Here is an 18015-nt window from a genome sequence, read left to right on the forward strand (position 1 = left end):
CGCTACGGTAGTCGGACTAACGGCCCATGGGCGTATAAAGGGGCCTTGCAGAGCCTGAGCATGACAAACCAGTGCACTCTTTGCACAGACCAATGATCGAACAACACCCTCAGACGCACGCACACGACGCCCCACATGGCCACGGCCATGACTACGCGGCAGCGAACAAGCAGTACTTCGACGAGAACCCAACGTGTTCGAACGCCCGGACATTGTAGACGCCACCCGGCGCATCGCTGCCGGGATGCGCGAGAAGTATGCAGATCTTCAATGCCAGGACTACGACCGTATTGGATTATGCGTGCGGCGCTGGTAAGGGTCATCTTGTCATGCTAGAGGCTTAATGACCGACTGGACTGTGTCTGCAGGATTGTTCTCCCGTGAGTTGAGTCCGCACGTCAAGTCGATCCTCGGCGTCGACACTGTCAGCCAGAAGGCAGTCGACCAATACAACCGACAGGCATCGACGCACGGGCTGTCCGACAAGCTGAACTCGCTCTGCGTCGTGCTCAGAGGCGACGGCAAGCTGGATGGCTTCACGCAGCAGTTTGACGTAGTCCTGGTGAGCACTTTGTCATTCTCGAGCTCCCCATGTACTCATTGCGACATCCTCCAGTGTACGATGGCGTATCACCACTTCGGCTCGCCAGAGGACGTCACAAAGATTCTTGCCTCCGTCGTGAAGCCAGGCGGGTCGCTGCTGATCATTGACATCCTCGCGGATAGCACCCAGAATGACTTCGTCAAGGGAGAGAAGTACAAACACGTTGCTCACCGGGGAGGGTTCAACGAAGGTCGAATGAAGGACATGTTCAGCGCAGCTGGCCTTGTGGACTTCGAGATGCAGGAATTGGTCTCTGGCCTGGCCATACAGGAGCATACCGTCACACTTTTCCTCACCCGTGGCGTGAAGCCTCTGTGACTAGTAGTATGTAAATCAGAGTGCTGACAGTCTCATCTGAATAGAAGCCTTCGTGTCGCGAATCAGACATTGTGCCTTTGAGATAGTGCATTTGAGATAGTGCAACAAACCCACATTGTAGGACTATCTCAGCCCTTGCTTTCGACGACCTATATGTCCGATCACTGTAGGCCGCTCAGCTTTTTCTCCATCACGTCCTCAAGGATCTCCTGTCCGATCACTGTTTGCCATCTCTCGTCCTCGAGATTGATATCCTCAATCGTAGCTTCCCCGTCAAACTCGTCAAGGCCCATCTCCTCGAGAAATTCCTGGACTTTCCGATGTGAATAGTCGGCAGTAATGTCACCGCCAACGAAGTGAACACACAAGGTGTGACGAAAGTGTTCACGGAAGAAGTCGCCTGACTTGGTCCCCGCCGGGATTTTCTCAAGGCGAGAAGGCAGGCCGCAGCCTATGGCCGCTGCGTCAAATATTCGGACTCGGTACTCACCCTGGCGGCTCATTAGCAAACCTCGGTTGAGTGGGAGCCTCTGAGTGAAGATGTAACGAACGACTCACATCTACATCGACGCTGAACGCATTCGAGTGCCACAGTTTGTAGATATCGCTTCGCATAGTCACCAAATTGTCGACGTCCTGGAAACCTTTGGCTCTGAGTAAGAGCTTTGATCTCTCTACTCCCAGGGTTGTGATCTAAAGCTGTCGTGAGTAGTTATTGCCACGCAGAGTCTGATAAGAAAACGCACGTAGCGGACCATGCCGGGGGATAAATCCAATGCACATCTACAGGGCTACTTCCCGACTCGGATTGTGTAAAGATACACTTGCCCTCGTCACGCGCAGAAGCTTGATCGCGGAGTGTATCTGGTATGTTGTACTGGGTGATCTCATAATAAGCGGCTAACGAGATGACTCGTATTCTGAGGGCCTCACTAATTCAAGCTCTCGGCACTGCCGGGTGTTGGTGTCATGTCGATAAACATCTGCTTCTTTGCTTCGAGCGACACGACAGAGTAGGAGGCATTGAAGGGAAGTGATAGGGAATGAAGGATCGCCGATCTGACCATGGTAAGCCAAGAACTTTCAAGTGCATGAATGAATATACCTACCCATGTAGTAACAACCATAGTCCCCGGGGCCTAGAACATCGGAGATCGGGATAGTTTCGAGAGGTTCGGGACGGAAGCTAAAAGGGCGTTTGCGTCGCCACGAGACACGTTTGACCTCCATTGCGTCGACCCCACCAAGGCGGGAGATCATGTTGATCCAGCGGACTAGAGTACTGCCCGTGACGGAACCAACAATGTCCGAGCTGAAACCTATATAGAGTGTTATGACAACACTATTCATCACAAAATATGCGCAAAAGCGCACAAGCCATAATTTCAGATGTAGGAGTCGAAGGCCACCATATGAAGACGTCTGCACGGCGTGATTGTGACCGCTTCGACGCATGCACTCGAGACATGGCCATACTAAAGCCAAAGACGATTGGTCTGAGGTGCAGAGCAGGGGTGATGACGAGTTTTCAAACTGACGTTCAGAAATTGCCTTGTCTGATGATGGCCTAATCACGATTCGGATAAGTAAGTAGTGACACGACTCTACACGTACGTCAATTGTAACCTATGGATTGATTTGTCTGTCCATTTGTGCCGTTGTTTGGGCACGACGACTTTACATTGACAAGCTGCGTCAGCCTCAAACAGGTGCAATAGCTGCTAGGCTGCATAACGTCAGTCGCGAACAATCAGCATGGCTCCGGTCTATGATGCATCGAAATGACACTGAACGAGATAGATGGAACGTACAACCAATGACAGTCGACGCGATACCGTGCAATGCAAGATTGAGACTAATACATATACTGTTCTTCACCTGTCAGTGATAGTCCTCGTGTCGATAGAACTCACCATGCAGTCATGACAGGACGACTACAGAAAGGATTCAAGATAACGTACTTGAACTACCTGCGAAACCGTTCGGGACTGAATACCCTGGAACAATCACCATCTGCAAAAGCCGATGCTAATAATCCGGGATCGAAGTACACAAACGAAACCGTGAAACGGTTTTGCACAAAGGTCGCAGATGTCAAAATAGTTCGAATGAAATGCGCGAATGGTCGGCTCTGCATACGTGACAACCCATTTAAGCTTCAAAGCTTCAAGAACGAATCTGCGAAGCAAACGTCAATTGAGAACATCGGACTTTGTGTCAAAGCTTTACTCACCGATGTCAGCCAGACGAAACGCTGGCAACATGGTATAGGAAGAGAATCATGAGTGCATAGTCAAAGAGGGGTTCTCGAATTACCATGGACACTAAGTAGCGGAAAGGAGCCCGGTATACGAATACGTAACAGCGTTCATCATTATCAGCCTATGACCCCTCTGACGGCTTTGGTGCGCCGGATGGTGCGTCGCCATTGCCCTTCCTTTCGAATCCGGTTCCCCTCGTCAGTCCTGCGGCAGACAGACCGCGAGCAGCGTACCCGCCCCGTCCGCGGAAGCCACCACGGAACATTCCGCGTGGCGGGCCGCCGTTCTCTGCATTGCGCGACTCCTTGTCTGTGGCCTGTTTGAGCTCCGGGACAAACTCCCTCAGTTTCTGTAACAAGAAATACGGTCAGAATAAACACAATAGCTCGGGAGTGAGGCTAAAACTCACTTCGCCTTGCTTCTCGAGACCAGCCTTCATCGCAGCTTCGTCGCCGAATTCCACGTAGCACATCTTCTGCTGGCGTCCTGGAAAGTTTTGAGGGTAGGTGACTTTGATAATCTGAAAGGGCAGCTGTCAGCACACGAACACACACCGGCCGTATCGACGCTTACCCCTGCCTTCGCTTCCCGTAAAACTCTCGCACTTCCTGCTCGCCTGTGGGCTCGGACAGACGCATGAAGATCGTCCAGGGGTTCCGTGGCGGTCGCCGGCTTGTCGGAGTCCGTGCACCGGTGCTCTCGGTCGCTGGCGAGGTCAGGCCGCCATCGAGGAGGTCGGGCGTGCCTTTGCCGGACTTCGGCTGAGCAGGGGGCGGACTACTCGCTGCCTCTGGCAACGGCGTCGGGGGCTTGCTGCCGCCCTCCTTCTCCTTCCCAGCTGCGGCAGCCGCCTCTCGCTCAGCTTTCTCTTGCTGCTTCCGCTCCTTCTTCCGCTCCTTCTTTGCACGCTCTCGCTCAGCCTTGTCCGCTGGGCTCGGACCGCCGTTCGCTTTGGCGTCTTTTGGCGTCTCTCGGCCCGAGCTAGGCGCGTTAGGCGGGGGAGGCGTCGAGGTTGCGGACTTATTCGCAGCGTTCATGTGAGGCGGTACAGACTTCTCGGGGACGGGTGTGCCTGATCCCTTGGTGGCCACCGTAGGGGTGGCCGCGCCGCCGCTGCCAGTGCCAGTTACTGTCAACGGGGATGTAGCAGAACCCGGGGTCGGTCCAGACGTTGAAGGCGTTACAGTGCGGCGATACGCGTAGTTGAACCCTGACACCGGGTTAGTAGTGGATTTACAAGTCTGAGCGATTTGCGCACCTTGGCTCTTCAGTTCCGCACTCACTCGCCCATCCTTGATGTCAAGGATAAGTGAGCCGTATGCCGCGTCACAGAGGTTCCAATTCCAGCAATTTTTCCATGCAGGCTCCTCCTGGGCGAACTGCCCGTTTGGCCCGGGCTGGTTTGTCGGTGGGGGTATCCGCTCGACAACTGAGAGAGCCTTGTCGAGCAGCACTCGCTGATTTTCGTCAATCACCGCGTCCACCTGCGTCTTCACGCTCTCCCAAACTTTGTCGAAGCCCTCCTTGCCGACGAGAAGCTTGTGCCGCAGACCCTCGAAGTCGCCCTGCACGCTGAACTCGTTGTATGACGACGCGTACCGGAAGTGCAGCCCCGCAGAGATCGTGAGGTCCGCTTTGAGCACGAGGCCGAGCTGGTGAATGATGCCCTCCCGCCCAGGGCTCGCATGCGTCACGAGCATACGCGTCTCCGTGGGGTCGAACACCCGCTGGGCTGTGTCCACAAGCTCACCAATCTGTAGCGCCGACGTCCACATTGTGCCCTGCCCACCCGCAATCGTCGCAATCCCGTCTCCGTTGTCGAACATCTTGTGTGGCACCAGCGCCCCGCCAAGCCCGAGGAGACGCAGCCTCACGCCACCGATGTCGAGGCAACGCGTCGTGGCCTCATCAAGGACGTGCAAGTTCTCGATGTCGTATTGCCCAGCCCGGAACTTCTCCAGCACGGTCACGTCCTCGCAAGCACCCCAGACGGTGTACACGGGGACTTGCAGTTTGATTTGACCGGAGAGGAGCAACGGGAACTCGGAGAGCAGCTGCACCTGGACCGTTGACCGAATGACCGACGGAGGGTTTTCTGGTGAGAGGAGGTGGTTCCGCTGCGCGGTTGGTATAAGCGGCGAGTACATCGTGAGGTGGCGGAGGGTCCTATCATTGATTCTGTCCAGACTTGAGGCCTCTGTACCAATGCTCAGAACAAGATTGGAGTTAGATGAATTGACCACTCACCGAAGAACCCAAAGTCTCCAGTGTGAATGATAGCAGATGCATTTGCCTCTCGCGCGAGGTCATTGAGGGCAGAAAGACGACCGCGTATGTCTGCAATACAAAGGAGTCGACCATGGGAGGTATCAAAGACTTTTGTCTGAGTGTTGACTTGATGCTGCGGCCTTGAGTTGGGCGAGGCAGTGGGACGCGTAGAGGTGGACGCGGGACGCGATGTAGGCTGCATTTTGGAGACGGTGGGGGAATGACGAGGCAGCGGGCTGCTTGTTCAAGTTGTTGGGCTCTTCGTCAAAATGTAGCAAAATGTGGCACGCGTCTGATGGCCAAGCGCGGAACAAGCAGTCCAAATATGGTAGGTTATATTCCAGTTCGGCTCATACATTCACACACCCGACCACTTATCCAGCCACAAATATCAGGCCACAACGATTGGTCGCACTTAGCCACTGACTGCTCTGGATCGCGAGTCGTCGTCCAGTCGAGGCGATGTTCTACGACAATGCCCTCACCGAGATGGTCTCGACACCGCCCTGAGAGTGTTGCCAGCTAATTCTTACAGACGGAACATCGTCTGAACCGAATCATGTCACTTGGTACACGCGACCTCACCTCCGCCAGCGCCGTCTACGCTCGTGGGACAGCCTAATTACGCTTTATCATCCACTTCTGAAGCATCTCTGACATTCAAGAGGATCAGCGGCCCTTCCTCTGGAGACAGACCTCACCATCCCTCGTTGGACAATCAATATGGCGACGCCGAAGCCATCCTTAGCCCCACAAGACAATACCGGGTCGTCCTTCCTTGCTCAATTTCCGCCCCATATCTCTCTAGAATCGCCTCTGCTAGCCTCAGCCATCACCCTGCCGGAATACCCTCTGATTGCTTATGCTGTGTTCTCCGGAGACCCCTCGAGGGCAGACAACCTCAACAGCATCGAACACGCCCGCAGACGTGTGCTAGCGCGGGACACAGGCCACGACATCCTCATTCATTGCTTCCTGCGGTACACATATCGAGGGATGCGTCCGCCCTCTACGTCTTCGCCTTCGGGTCGGTAGACCGAACTTCCGAGGCCCAGAGCGCCTTAGCTGCTCTGCAGCTCGATGATCTACTTCGTGAGTGTTAGGCTCTCTTCGTCTTTCGAATTTTTCGTCGGCATTTGTGATTGCGTATCGTCTAGCTGTTGAGGCCTCTGCGTGCGAAGACAGCCAGACAATACACTCGGGTCTAGTCTTGCTATTGAATAGACGCGCGGTGCACGACAATGCTGCCAGATAATCGTTGTCAAAATATACCTCCCGATGGGCAACGCGAGTGACAGTCAGTTCACGAGAGCACATCTACCGACCGGTTTCATTCCTTGTCCTGCGAAGCAGCTGGATGCAAATGGCTGACGCAATTCCCTCCCGCAGGTGTCGAGTGCTCAGCATTTCAACCATCCTCTGTGTACCCGTGTTCTGCCGCTTGCTCTACCCAAGATATACCATGTCCGGCATGCCTGAATCCTGCACGTCCCTGCCTGAGCCCCTCTCCTGCTCACCTGTACCACGCCAAGCGCTTCGCCTCCCATTTCACTATTTCCTGAACGCAGTCCGCGACAGACTGATAGATGACATCACCGAGGCGTCCAAGCATGGTCGGAGTCACAGACTGGCGACACGGTACAAAGATGGCTTCCTCCTCGGTCCATCCCCAGCATCGTCCGAATGGAGCGTAGGCTGGGAACATCCCACACCCACGCGACCGCTGATCTACAGCTCCTTGGAGGTCCAACTGTGCTACTCCTCCTCTCGGGCACAGCTGATCATACACCCCGTACTCAGGCCGACGTTCTACCTCCCGCTCATCAAGACATCACCGCTTCCGCACGGGGCGCCGATACTCTTGCTCCCTTACGGCGTTCCCGCGTACTACCTCAACACGTATACTGGCCCTACGTCCGCGCTTACGGGCCAGTTCCAGGAGGCCTTGATGGGTCTGGGTGCAGGCGACTGGAAAGGCGACGTGTCTCCCTCGGTCCCTCGCGATAGCACAGGCTCTACGACGGGGAAAGAGGGACCCACATACATGATCGCTTGGCTCTCTGTGCAGAACAAGCAAGGCGAAGACAAGGGCATGCCGATCATCTGGCCAGTGCGACTCTGCCTCTCGTATCATCCCACTTCCCCTTCTCTACACGCCCGGACACCCTTGCCATACATTCCGGAGCTGCCCAATCAATTGCAAGCATCCCCTCCGCCTCCTGTTCCAGCCGTACCTGCAGCGTTCGCAAATCGGAAAGCAGAAACCTTGTCCACACGCAACAGCAGTCGGGACGTAACTCCATCTCAAGGAGCACAGGGACCCCCCGAACAGGGTCTGCCGCCGGCTACGATCTCTCGGCGGCCCGCGGTGCAGAGATCGCCAGCGACGGTTGACTCCTCGCGGGCGTTTCGAGGGATGACGCTCCTGTCGACTCCCTCCACACGCTCGTTGCAAACGGTCGTCAGTGAGGTCAGCGGATACGTGGACATTGTCGCCAAGGAGAGGGAGCGTGAACGCGAAAGAATGAAACGGGAAAAGGAGAACGCCAGCATTCGAGCTCGCACGAGCAGCTTCAGCGGGATGCCAGTTGCCTCAAGCCCTCCACAACCTGAAACGGTGACCCCTCAGCGCCCTTTACCTGCCGCTGAGACTCAGCAGGCCGTAGAGCCCGTGCCAGACATCGACCCTGTGCCCACTGCTGAGGAATCGCCGATGGACCAGGATGCAGAGCCTCTGTTCCCTTCTTCCCAGGAGTCGTCCACCGATTCACTGTTCTCTCCGGCTGAAGAAGGGAGCCCGCCGCCAACAGGCGATGTTCCGTCTGCCGCTGAGGTGCCAATGGACACGGGGCCCGAGAACGTAGTCCCACACCCTACTCAGCCGGAGTCCTCTGTAGATATGCCGCAAGACGGTCTCGCTGCGTTCGACCCCTTCGCCGGTTTCGGAGATGGCATGAACAGCTGGGCAGGTCCGTCGTCTAATGACTTCATGGGCGTCGACATGGCTCTTGGCATGGATTTCACCGTAGGCATGGGGGCATTTGGTAACTCGCGTTCCGGGGCGGGTGTCGTAGGCGACTTTGACATGGATGATGGCATGGGGGTCTTCACCGACGACGATTTCAGTTTCTTCGACGCGCCTTCAGTCCAGAGCCGCGTTACAGCCCCTGTGATAGCGGCGAGCGTCGAGAACGTCATCAAAGCCGGAGAAGGCCTGACGCCAACAGCGGGTCCTGCCCCTCTTGGGTTTTCGCCCCAGCGTGTCGGCGATGGCATGAGCGCATCTGGTCCTGGACCGCCCTCCGCCGTATTCACCAATCGGTCCCCTTGGCCCCAAGGTCTCGTCACCGAGGGCCTCACTCCCCACCTGTTCGGCAACGCGGGCGACATTATCTCTCCTGCTCCGGAGTTGATTCCTCCTTCACCCACAAGAAGCGCGTCGACGCAATCCGCTCCGGCGACACCTCGCGTTCATATCTCTGATGCCCCGGAAGGCCCCATATCGCTGAAGGGCCGATATTTAGGTATCGGCCCTAGCATCTTCGAACCGATTCCTTTTGCACACGGGCATCGCATTGCCGACAGCAAGTATGCCTTTGGTAAATTTGCGCTGCCCAGCCCATCGGATACCGAGGACGGTGTCGAAAGCATGCACTTCATGCCGGCGAGTAGCGGTTGGATGTTGAAGTACAGCGCTGCCACGGATCCTAGGATCGGCGTGATAAAGAAACTCACCGAGTTCAAGCGCAAGGGACACGACCAGGACCGGCCGAACACTACGCCCGCTTGGATGCGCGAGCATGAAGAATGGGAGGGAAGCGTACCGTCTCCTGTCAATGATGATGAGGCGAGGTCGGATAGCGAATCTGAGGACGAGGACGTATTGGCAGACGATGAAGATCCAGCTTCGACAATGCGACCGTCTACGCCCCCACCGTCTTACCTACCACTTGGCCCTACGTTATTGCAGACACGTTTTCATCATGGTAGGTTGCTTCCACTGAGCGGCCCTCTGAGGCCTCCAGGATCCGCTGTCAGCAGCACGACTGGTGGTCCAGGCCCTGTATCGGCACCTACACCTGTCTCGCCCGCTGCTGTACTGGGTGCGACGTCTGAGAAGTCTAAGTCACTGGAGGCGGCGGTACAGATTCTCGTCAAAGAGATTGTCGAGAACAACGTCTGGGCAGAAGCGTGGCGCGCCAATGCGGCGGCCGCGTCGATGTCATTAAAACCTTCGTACGAGGTGTGGCAGACGGATGTCCGAAGGGTAGGCCGACTCCTAGAGAGCATCAAGACCGCTCAGTCTCCCGTGGCTCTTCAGCAGTATTGCACTCCAGGTATGCAAGCTCAATGTTACATGCAGCTGTAAACTGACGAGGTTGGTTTGTCTCAGTTGTACAGGACGATTCAGGCTTTGCTGTATCGTTGCATTCTCTGGAGCCTCCGATGTTAACAATCGGGAAATCCGATTCGTTGATTCAGGTCTTGCCGACCGCTTTGCGCTTCTGGGAGAAGATAGGGCTGGGTCCGAGAGCAGGCAGGAAGGATGTGACGGCCTTTGTATTCTTCGAGGGTTCTGGCGAGAGAAAGGAAGCCGAAACCAGCCAGTGGCTGGACAAGATTTCCGCGACCTACTCTGCGAAGAGTTACGGGACACACATTGCAGGTATGGCACCGATGTGCAGCAGAGCAGGCCTCGCCCCTGTCCAGTTCGACTCGCTGAAGAAGACGCTAGGTGTGTATCGACCATGATAGTTCACGGCCGGTGCTGATTTACATCCTAGTCAAGTTTGTGTCCGGTCTCGCAGCCTCAACAACGACAGCATACGTGTTCTACATCGTCGCGCCTTCTTCGGTCGTTGCATTGGACTCTCCTCTCTTACGCCAACTCTTCTCGGCAGTCAAACGTTGCACGAAAACGTATCCGGACTTCAGGATTCTATACCATTTCGTTCCGGAAGCTTTCCCAGCTGGAGCTCTGTCTGATCCCCGATACAATCACGACGGACTCGAGCCATTCGTTGCAGCTGTATATGACAGGTTGCTACAGCCTGTTGAACGCTCTGTGTCTCAGCAGCTAGCCGTGCACACGGGATCGACGCGGGCGTATTTCCAAGCACCTGCCTTCAGTCTGGCCTGTGCTCTACCTGGTAGGAAACCCGCGCTAGCGCAACACGATCCGGCCACCATTACCTTCACTCTCGAAACACGCCCCGGTTCCTTGGACTTGGTCAATCGTCATATGTTGTACCATATAGGGTATCTGGTCACGCCTTGCAGGCGATGGCTGCTCGCAGCTGGCGTGGATGAGCGGGGGGACTCGCATGAACTTGGGGCTTGGCTCCTACCGGACGAGTCAGTCGATGCATTCATCGTCAAACAGGTCTGGTCCTTTGCGAGGACGTGCACTGCGCGGGCGAATGTGGAGTGGAGGCTCACTGTAGCCAAGCTGGGACCGATGGGCGGTATGGAATTGAATGGTTCGTCGCGCTTTTTGCTATTTCTGAGAACGAGCTTGGCTTACAGTCCGATCTGTAGCATGGATACATCACCTCGACAGCGCTGTTGTGAGCGGCGTCGAAGCGCCTCCCATGCGCGTGACGCTGCTCACCGTGGAGCACCAAAGATCCTTGACCTTCCTCGCCCCGGCCGATGGCCAGCGCCCCTCTTCTTCACACCACCCCTCTTCCATTAGGTCGCCTCCTCGCGGGTCCTCCGGACATGTCTTCGCAGACACAATGTCAGCAACCTACGCGCTCTTCCCGCCCCCGTGTGCGAGCTGTGTTCCCGCGCTGAGTCTCGACCAGATGAGCAGCATCTACCCTGGCTCCCTCGACTTGCCGCATATACAAGACACGGAGGATGAGGGGCCGCCTGCGTACGACCAGTCTGCAGTACGGGGCCTCGCGCGGAGCATGCTGATCAACGTCCCTGCCGGCACGGATTATACGTCCATTGGCAGCGTCGAGATCACCCAGCTGCACAGCGTCTGCTCTAGGACTTCGACTAGCCAACTGCGGCGTGCTGCAGACGATGATGCCATGGTTGTCGACGACGGCCCGGGGGCCGCGAACGGGGGCTCGGAGGACGCGCGGATGTTGCGCGACGTGACGCATAACTATCATGCGCTTGCTGTGTTGGCGCAGGCGCGGTGGCAGCCTCGCGATCAGGCGGGTCTGCCGCTGCATTTGGCTGCGCTGGAATCGATGAAAATGGCCCTCACAGGAGGTCCTGCGGATGTATGAAGACTCGGATTTTCGGTTCTTTCGGGACGACGTTAGGTACGACCCGTTCACTAGCTCTTCGCAATTCATGTAGAGATTTCTTCCTGTTACAATTTGCACTGCGTCTCACTCATCTCCATACACTTGTACATATACATTTCTTGGGACATCTGTTTGTAGCACCAACGCAATGAGGGACTTCGTATATTAGCGCTTCGGCACTCAATCCTAATGCAAGTGTCTGTAGCGTGCACTCGCTTTCGTTGTTGATCAATACTCTACCGATACATCGGCCTTAGAAGAACGCACGCTTCCTTCAGCGGCCAGCTTTTCCATGTGTACTGCCGTGACATTACAGTACCATGCCGACGAGGATACAAATACAAGGAACGTTGATGACCACTTGCTCGACCGACTCTTAGTCGTTGATCTCCCCGCTGGCGACCTTCTGCAGATACTCCTCAATAACCTCCACAATCACCTCATGGTCCTCCTGCATCGTCAGCCCGCTGACCACAATCACGCCCACGACGCCCTCCACGCCCTTCACCCGCACCGGGAACCCGCCACCATGAATCGCATAGTCCCCGCCCCTCGGGCCCAGCTGGAACTTCCCCGCGAACGCGAGCTCGTCGCCCCGGTACTTGTTGTGCAGCGCCCAGGTGCTCGCCCCCCAGCGGAGGACCGCGCGCCGCTTGCGCGCGACCCACTGGTCGTTGTCTGGGGCCGTCCCCGAGCCCGACGCGGCGTGGAAGAGGAGCTGGTCGCTGTTCGCGAGCGTGATGTTGACCACGGCGGGCCTGGGAGAGGCCTGGCGGAGGCGCGTGCGGAGCATGCTGCCCAGCGTCCAGGCGGTCTCGGCGGTGAAGCGCGTGAAGGTGCACCGCGCCTCTTCTGTGGCAATTTCGGCGAGCTGGGAAAGGATGTCAGTTCACTGGTGCCGGCTGTGGTACGCCGGGACGTACATCGGTGGGCGGTGGGCGAATGGGAACCAAAGCCATGTTGCGCGCTTCCTCTGAAGAGGATGACAGTCTATGCGAGGGTGTTGAGCACCGTCGAGTCTCGCTGGTCAGTTATATGCATGCGCTCATCAATTCTGGTCAGGGGGAGACATGGATGCGGAAATGCCGGAGGATTGTGCAGCTTGGTGAGAGGACGAGGATAACATGGAGCGCTGCTCGGCCCGGAATGCCGCCGTCGGGCTCCCGACGACGATCTCCAGTCCCCAGTCTCGGCGACCGACGCTCAAACGTTTGCGACTGAAGCAGAAGGCATCCGGGAGAACTAGTTTCGACCCTTTACAAGCGGACGGTCGGTAATGGAATAGTTAGTCATTATTGCTGAACACACGTCCGTACGTTACATGCGCACCAACCCGCCATAGGCGGCCACTGAGTCGAATGGATACCCATCCTCTCACGAACACTAACCTCACTGGCTCTTCTTCTCCGAAGCGATGTAGCCTTTCGGTGCCTCTCCCTGCAGGGGAGACTGGATGCTTGCCAGGGCAGAGATTCCCATCAACACAATTGGCACGAGAAGGAAGAAGCCAACGGCAAGCGCGAGGATGAGGCCGGGCGTGAGCAGCTGGTAGCGGGCCAGGATACCTCCTGACGGCGTTGCGAAGGCGGCGGTGGAGGTGAGATTGGAGGTGAAGGGGGAGGATTGGCGGACGTGGAGAGAAGGGTGCCAGCCTGCGTAGACGACGAGGTGACTTGGGAACGTCTCTGCGAGTTTTGTGAGGGCGGAAGAGAGGCTAGCGTCTTGTGTAGCGGAAGGAGCTCAGTGGGCGAGTCGGTCGCAAAGCGGAAGCGACGCACCGTGTTCGGCCACAGCTTTCCTCCTGTCTGCACCCTCGAAACCGTCCAGAGACGGCATCTCCACGCACACGACGTGCTTCTCCTTCCCGCTCAGAGCAGTATCGGCCTGGCCGGGTGCATGACTGACCACGCGTGCTCCGCAGCGGTCAGCGACAGTCCCGGCGAGGCTCGAGAATGGGTTCGAGACGCTGCGGGCTACGTAGGGCAGCTCCAGGGTAGAGACTGCGCTGTTCAGAGTCTGTGCGAGAGAGCTTGAGGAAGGGAGGTTGCGGAGGTCGGAGGCGTGCAACTGAGTGGATGGCACGTCAGTAAGGAGTGCTTGTGACTTGCGTCGCTTCACTTACGCCTTTCTGGTCAACCAGAATAATGGCATCATGCTGGCATGCCGCGCCATTCAAGAGTATGTCTTCAAGTGCGGCGACAGGGTTGATATATCCTTCTGAGGATGCCGAGTTCAGCGCATTCGAGCTACGGCGAAGCAGTCAGTTTGTGACATCGACTGAGCACCTCAGCCACGACCTACCTGTGTGACGACCACGCGACGATAGGAGCCGTGCCAGAGTACGCATACGAAGCGGCCGGGAGCAGAGTCAAGAGACAGTAGAGAGCACTTCGGGCCATGGCCAGCTGAGGATGGTGAACGTCGCGGTCGCGGTGCAGGTGACGATGCGCTCGCGGCGCCGCGCGCTCGGCCATCGGGAACGCCCGCCCTTCCCGAAAGGGAAATGGTGCGCTCTGCCAGTGCCACTTGAGCTTGGGCTTGCAACTTCGTCCTTCACCGCGACTCTGCTCGCATCCCTGCGTCTGCCACTATCTGCACTGGGTTTGCAGGAGCTACATTGACCACTTTTGCTACGATGTCGCAAGGACAAGCTGCCATCCCGCCACAGCCCCGCGCAAAACAGCTGCGCGCATGTCTCCTCTGCTCGATCATTCAGACACCAGGCGACTTCCGCAAATATGGCTGCCCGAACTGTGAAGAGATCATGCAGGTCCGTACGCCATACAGAGATAGTCTATGTGCACTTGCTGATATATGTCCGTTCGTGCACAGATGAAAGGCTACCCGGATCGCATCCAGGCATGCACAACGACACATTTCGACGGTGTGATTGCGGTCATCGACCCTGAGCGGAGCTGGGTTGCGACATGGCAGCGAACAAGTGAGTCCGATCATGCATCTCACTGCTGCTCTCTTCTGACATGGAGGCTTGGTGACAAGAAACGTACGTCCGCGGGATGTACGCTGTCCGCGTCAAGGGTCGCGTTCCGGAAGATGTCGAGGGAGAGCTGGAGGCACGGGGGATACGGTATCGCCCTCGAGACCAGTCAGATCAAGACTGAGCTTTTTTGTGTATTGATTTTGCTGTCGAGTTTGTCCGTTCGTTGTATTGATATCTGTCTTCGAGTGCTTGACATGGAGCACTGATCGTGCGCAGGTCTCGCTGTCTGGAACCTGCTCAAGATGACAGCGGTCAGCCCGCGTGAGTATCGCGGACCATCACATTTCAGTGCACCCATATTCTCCACACCAATGGAGTCTCTGTGAGTTCGAGTCCCTTGACACTCCTTATACGACCGTCTTCTTTACGTCAGAGGTCGTGTTTGTGGCCTGTCCACCGGAGACTATTTGACACTTGGGATGGCGTCCGGCTGCTAGATTGCAGGGTGATGCGTAGGTTCAACGTTCATCTGTATGATTCCGCAACCGCAAAAAGTACTTACTCACATGCCTTTTGCGTTCTCTTCTCTTCAACTTCAGATTAACTCGCGGCATCCACATGTACCGTTCTCATACCGGTCATAAGTACACTGCCTGCGAGCCTTGCACATGCACCCTTTGACAGAACCACCGGCATACGGTCATTGCGATCCCGGCCACGACACGAGAGCCTGAGTATTCAATGCAGAAGCAGACCTCGCATCTTTGCATCAGTATGAATCCGCTCTATGTCAGCAGACGTCCGGCCTCCCACACTCCTCGAGCCGCACGGGCACTTGGTGTGCCGGGTGGCTTGAAGCACTGTTGTAAGTACGCTTTGTCGATTAACAACACTCAAGGAATCTCGTTCAATGAGCAAATAGAAGATCGCCGTGTTATCCGTTGGCTTGAAGCTTCTTGACCGCAGCAGTAACACTGTAGCACATATGAATTATATGAGTAAGGTGCGCCTTGATCCCCTCTGTCTTCAGATGATCATGCGACACCCAGGTTCTGTTGACTCAAGTGGGGGCATGAGCAAGGTGAAGTTTGGCTTTTGGGTTCGAGGAGGAAGCTGTGCTCGCTTGCAGGTCGTACTTACGTAGCCGACATCAAGTTCTAACTTTGAGTCACCGCAAGCAAAATTGACTGTGTACGAGTATCGGTGTTGTACGGAGTCTCGTTTGCTGCATGTTTAGACTATATTAAGTCTGTGAATCTCCCTGCGAATTATTACAGCACTCGGGTGAGTTAATGTGCGGCACGACGATCTCAAAGGCAAGCGAGAGCCGGTCTTCACGGTTTTCACCTGCTCGAGGTCGGATCGAGATGGAGATCCGTGCAGATCCCATCACCACCCGATGCCCTCTTCGGACCAATCGCATGTGATTACCCCATACCCCACCCTATTTCCCCGTACGGAGGGCCTTGGCGGCCACTGCGCCCTATTTACCGGCCCCCCCCTTGCCTGTCTTCTCCTCGTACACCATGTCTCAAGCCCTACTTCGAACAGCATTCCCCGCACCAGCTCTGCGAGCGTCCCTCAGCTCGCTGCCTAGGGCCCTGAGAAGGTAAGAGCCGTTTTGTCCCTGACTTCGAGGAGGTAATTTGGCTGAGGGATTTATCTGTCGCAACAGCTCAGCCCGGTCATTCTCGAGGTCGCTCGCTGCACGCTCAGATGTCCACCCAACCTCGTTAGACAGCTTCAGCGACGAGGAGCAGATGCTGCGCGAGTCCGGTACGTCTTCGGGCCATCCCTCGGGTCACTGGGAGGCGATGACCGATTCGTAATACACTGGCAGTCGCGCGGTTCGCGCAGGAAGTAATAGCTCCCAAGGTCCGGGAGATGGACGAGGCTGAGATGATGGATCCAGCAATCATTAAGGCGCTCTTCGAGCAGGGGGTGAGTGCTTCAGCAGTGCAATGCAGTGCTCGGGATTGAGCATGACCTCCTGCAGTTGATGGGCATCGAGACCGGCGCGGACCATGGCGGCGCTGAGTCGTCCTTCACCTCTGCGATCATCGCGATTGAGGAGCTTGCGAAGGTCGACCCGTCGGTATCAGTCATGTGCGACGTGCACAATACCCTCGTAAACACCGTCCTCCGTAACTATGGCACGAAGGAGCAGCAGGACAAGTGGCTGCCTCTCCTTTCGGAGTCGAAGGTATCCAGTTTCCAGCGGTACGACATTTCATGATTATTGACATGCGTCTTAGCTCGGATCCTTCTGCCTCTCGGAGCCTGCCTCCGGCTCGGACGCTTTCGCCCTGCAGACACGCGCGGTCAAGGACGGGAATGACTGGGTCATCAACGGGAGCAAGATGTGGATCACGAACTCCTACGAAGCAGACGTCTTCCTCATATTTGCGAACGTATGTCCCATCACCGATTACATGTCTCAGAACTCACTGTGCGACCATGACCGCTAGGCCGACCCCAGTAAGGGATATAAGGGCATCACCTGCTTCATCGCGACGAAGGACATGGGTGTCCAAATTGCGAAAAAGGAGCAGAAGCTCGGCATCCGGGCTTCATCGACGTGTTCGCTGAATTTTGATGACCTGCGCGTACCGGCCGAGAATATCATCGGCGGTGAGGGAAAGGGTTACAAGGTCCGCATGAATCCAGAGAAATCCCTGACCAGTCATCCTGACTTGTCTGAATATCTCAGATTGCGATTGAGATCCTCAATGAAGGTGGGGAGACATCACCTCAACAAAGCATGATCCGCTGACAACCAACATCAACATCCCTTCAGGCCGCATCGGAATCGCCGCCCAAATGATAGGCCTTGCACAAGGTGCCTTTGCCAAAGCCGTGCCCTACACCTTCGAGCGCAAGCAGTTCGGGCAACCCGTGGGCACCTTCCAGGGCCTGTCCTTCCAGCAGGCGCGCGCGGCGTGCGACATCGAGGCGGCGCGGCTGCTGACATACAACGCCGCGCGCCGGAAGGAGGAGGGGAAGTCGTTTGTGCGCGAGGCAGCGATAGCGAAGCTTGTTGCGAGCGAGGTCGCGCAGAAAGTGAGCGGCGCGGCGATTGAGTGGGCGGGCGGAGTCGGATTTACGAGGGAGACGGGGATCGAAAAGTACTGGAGGGATTCAAAGATAGTGAGTACTTTTGAGGTGGTCTTCGTGCTGTGGAGGAACAGATTCGCTGATGGTGGTGCCTTCAGGGCGCGATCTACGAGGGGACATCGAATATTCAATTGCAGACCATTGCGAAGCTGATTCAGAAGGAGTATTCGTAACCGCTAGCTTATAATGTGCGTGGACGGGTTGGACATACCAGAATTCCTGGAGGTCACCTCGGGGTCGATA

The 18015-nt window shown here is 56.4% G+C and overlaps 9 protein-coding genes across 9 annotated transcripts; 4 read left to right on the forward strand and 5 right to left on the reverse strand.

Annotated features, from left to right (window-relative positions):
* Positions 1–257: 257 nt before the first annotated feature.
* B0H18DRAFT_1117774 (S-adenosyl-L-methionine-dependent methyltransferase) lies at positions 258–922 on the forward strand (the record flags this gene model as incomplete). Its single annotated transcript, XM_048033651.1, has 3 exons — positions 258–312; positions 369–562; positions 617–922. 3 exons carry the CDS (start codon positions 258–260, stop codon positions 920–922), a joined length of 555 nt encoding a protein of 184 aa, XP_047895147.1.
* A 73-nt stretch (positions 923–995) lies between these two features.
* On the reverse strand, positions 996–2394 carry B0H18DRAFT_999615 (uncharacterized protein). Its single transcript, XM_048045575.1, has 6 exons — positions 2297–2394; positions 2028–2241; positions 1875–1981; positions 1665–1822; positions 1481–1615; positions 996–1413 (listed from the first exon to the last, which is right to left on the reverse strand). Exons 1-6 carry the CDS (start codon positions 2388–2390, stop codon positions 1084–1086), a joined length of 1038 nt encoding a protein of 345 aa, XP_047895148.1. The 5' UTR covers positions 2391–2394; the 3' UTR covers positions 996–1083.
* A 459-nt stretch (positions 2395–2853) lies between these two features.
* B0H18DRAFT_236099 (uncharacterized protein) lies at positions 2854–3182 on the reverse strand. Its single transcript, XM_048037240.1, has one exon. It carries the CDS (start codon positions 3057–3059, stop codon positions 2889–2891), a length of 171 nt encoding a protein of 56 aa, XP_047895149.1. The 5' UTR covers positions 3060–3182; the 3' UTR covers positions 2854–2888.
* Positions 2868–5694, reverse strand: B0H18DRAFT_999621 (uncharacterized protein). Its single transcript, XM_048045576.1, has 6 exons — positions 5431–5694; positions 5265–5380; positions 3789–5243; positions 3593–3703; positions 3156–3532; positions 2868–3100 (listed from the first exon to the last, which is right to left on the reverse strand). Exons 1-5 carry the CDS (start codon positions 5651–5653, stop codon positions 3305–3307), a joined length of 2133 nt encoding a protein of 710 aa, XP_047895150.1. The 5' UTR covers positions 5654–5694; the 3' UTR covers positions 2868–3100; positions 3156–3304.
* A 1219-nt stretch (positions 5695–6913) lies between these two features.
* Positions 6914–11696, forward strand: B0H18DRAFT_1117777 (uncharacterized protein; the record flags this gene model as incomplete). Its single annotated transcript, XM_048033652.1, has 4 exons — positions 6914–9788; positions 9845–10186; positions 10236–10931; positions 10990–11696. 4 exons carry the CDS (start codon positions 6914–6916, stop codon positions 11694–11696), a joined length of 4620 nt encoding a protein of 1539 aa, XP_047895151.1.
* A 397-nt stretch (positions 11697–12093) lies between these two features.
* On the reverse strand, positions 12094–12676 carry B0H18DRAFT_1084365 (uncharacterized protein; the record flags this gene model as incomplete). Its single annotated transcript, XM_048031778.1, has 2 exons — positions 12094–12588; positions 12641–12676. The coding sequence occupies 2 exons, from the start codon at positions 12674–12676 to the stop codon at positions 12094–12096; spliced, it is 531 nt and encodes a 176-aa protein (XP_047895152.1).
* Positions 12677–13106: 430 nt separating this feature from the next.
* B0H18DRAFT_874303 (vacuolar ATP synthase subunit S1-domain-containing protein) lies at positions 13107–14116 on the reverse strand (the record flags this gene model as incomplete). Its single annotated transcript, XM_048040343.1, has 4 exons — positions 13107–13438; positions 13496–13784; positions 13840–13963; positions 14019–14116. 4 exons carry the CDS (start codon positions 14114–14116, stop codon positions 13107–13109), a joined length of 843 nt encoding a protein of 280 aa, XP_047895153.1.
* Positions 14117–14352: 236 nt separating this feature from the next.
* B0H18DRAFT_874440 (transcription initiation protein spt4) lies at positions 14353–14839 on the forward strand (the record flags this gene model as incomplete). The annotated part of the gene is made up of 3 exons (XM_048040352.1): positions 14353–14487; positions 14550–14658; positions 14718–14839. 3 exons carry the CDS (start codon positions 14353–14355, stop codon positions 14837–14839), a joined length of 366 nt encoding a protein of 121 aa, XP_047895154.1.
* A 1325-nt stretch (positions 14840–16164) lies between these two features.
* B0H18DRAFT_999627 (mitochondrial acyl-CoA dehydrogenase) lies at positions 16165–18010 on the forward strand. The gene is made up of 9 exons (XM_048045577.1): positions 16165–16267; positions 16334–16434; positions 16499–16599; positions 16655–16861; positions 16914–17069; positions 17127–17309; positions 17369–17393; positions 17456–17805; positions 17871–18010. The coding sequence occupies exons 1-9, from the start codon at positions 16185–16187 to the stop codon at positions 17943–17945; spliced, it is 1281 nt and encodes a 426-aa protein (XP_047895155.1). The 5' UTR covers positions 16165–16184; the 3' UTR covers positions 17946–18010.
* Positions 18011–18015: the final 5 nt, after the last annotated feature.

Source organism: Fomitopsis serialis (assembly GCF_022376445.1).
Source record: "Fomitopsis serialis strain Sig1Antser10 chromosome Unknown B0H18scaffold_22, whole genome shotgun sequence".
NCBI lineage: Eukaryota > Fungi > Basidiomycota > Agaricomycetes > Polyporales > Fomitopsidaceae > Fomitopsis > Fomitopsis serialis.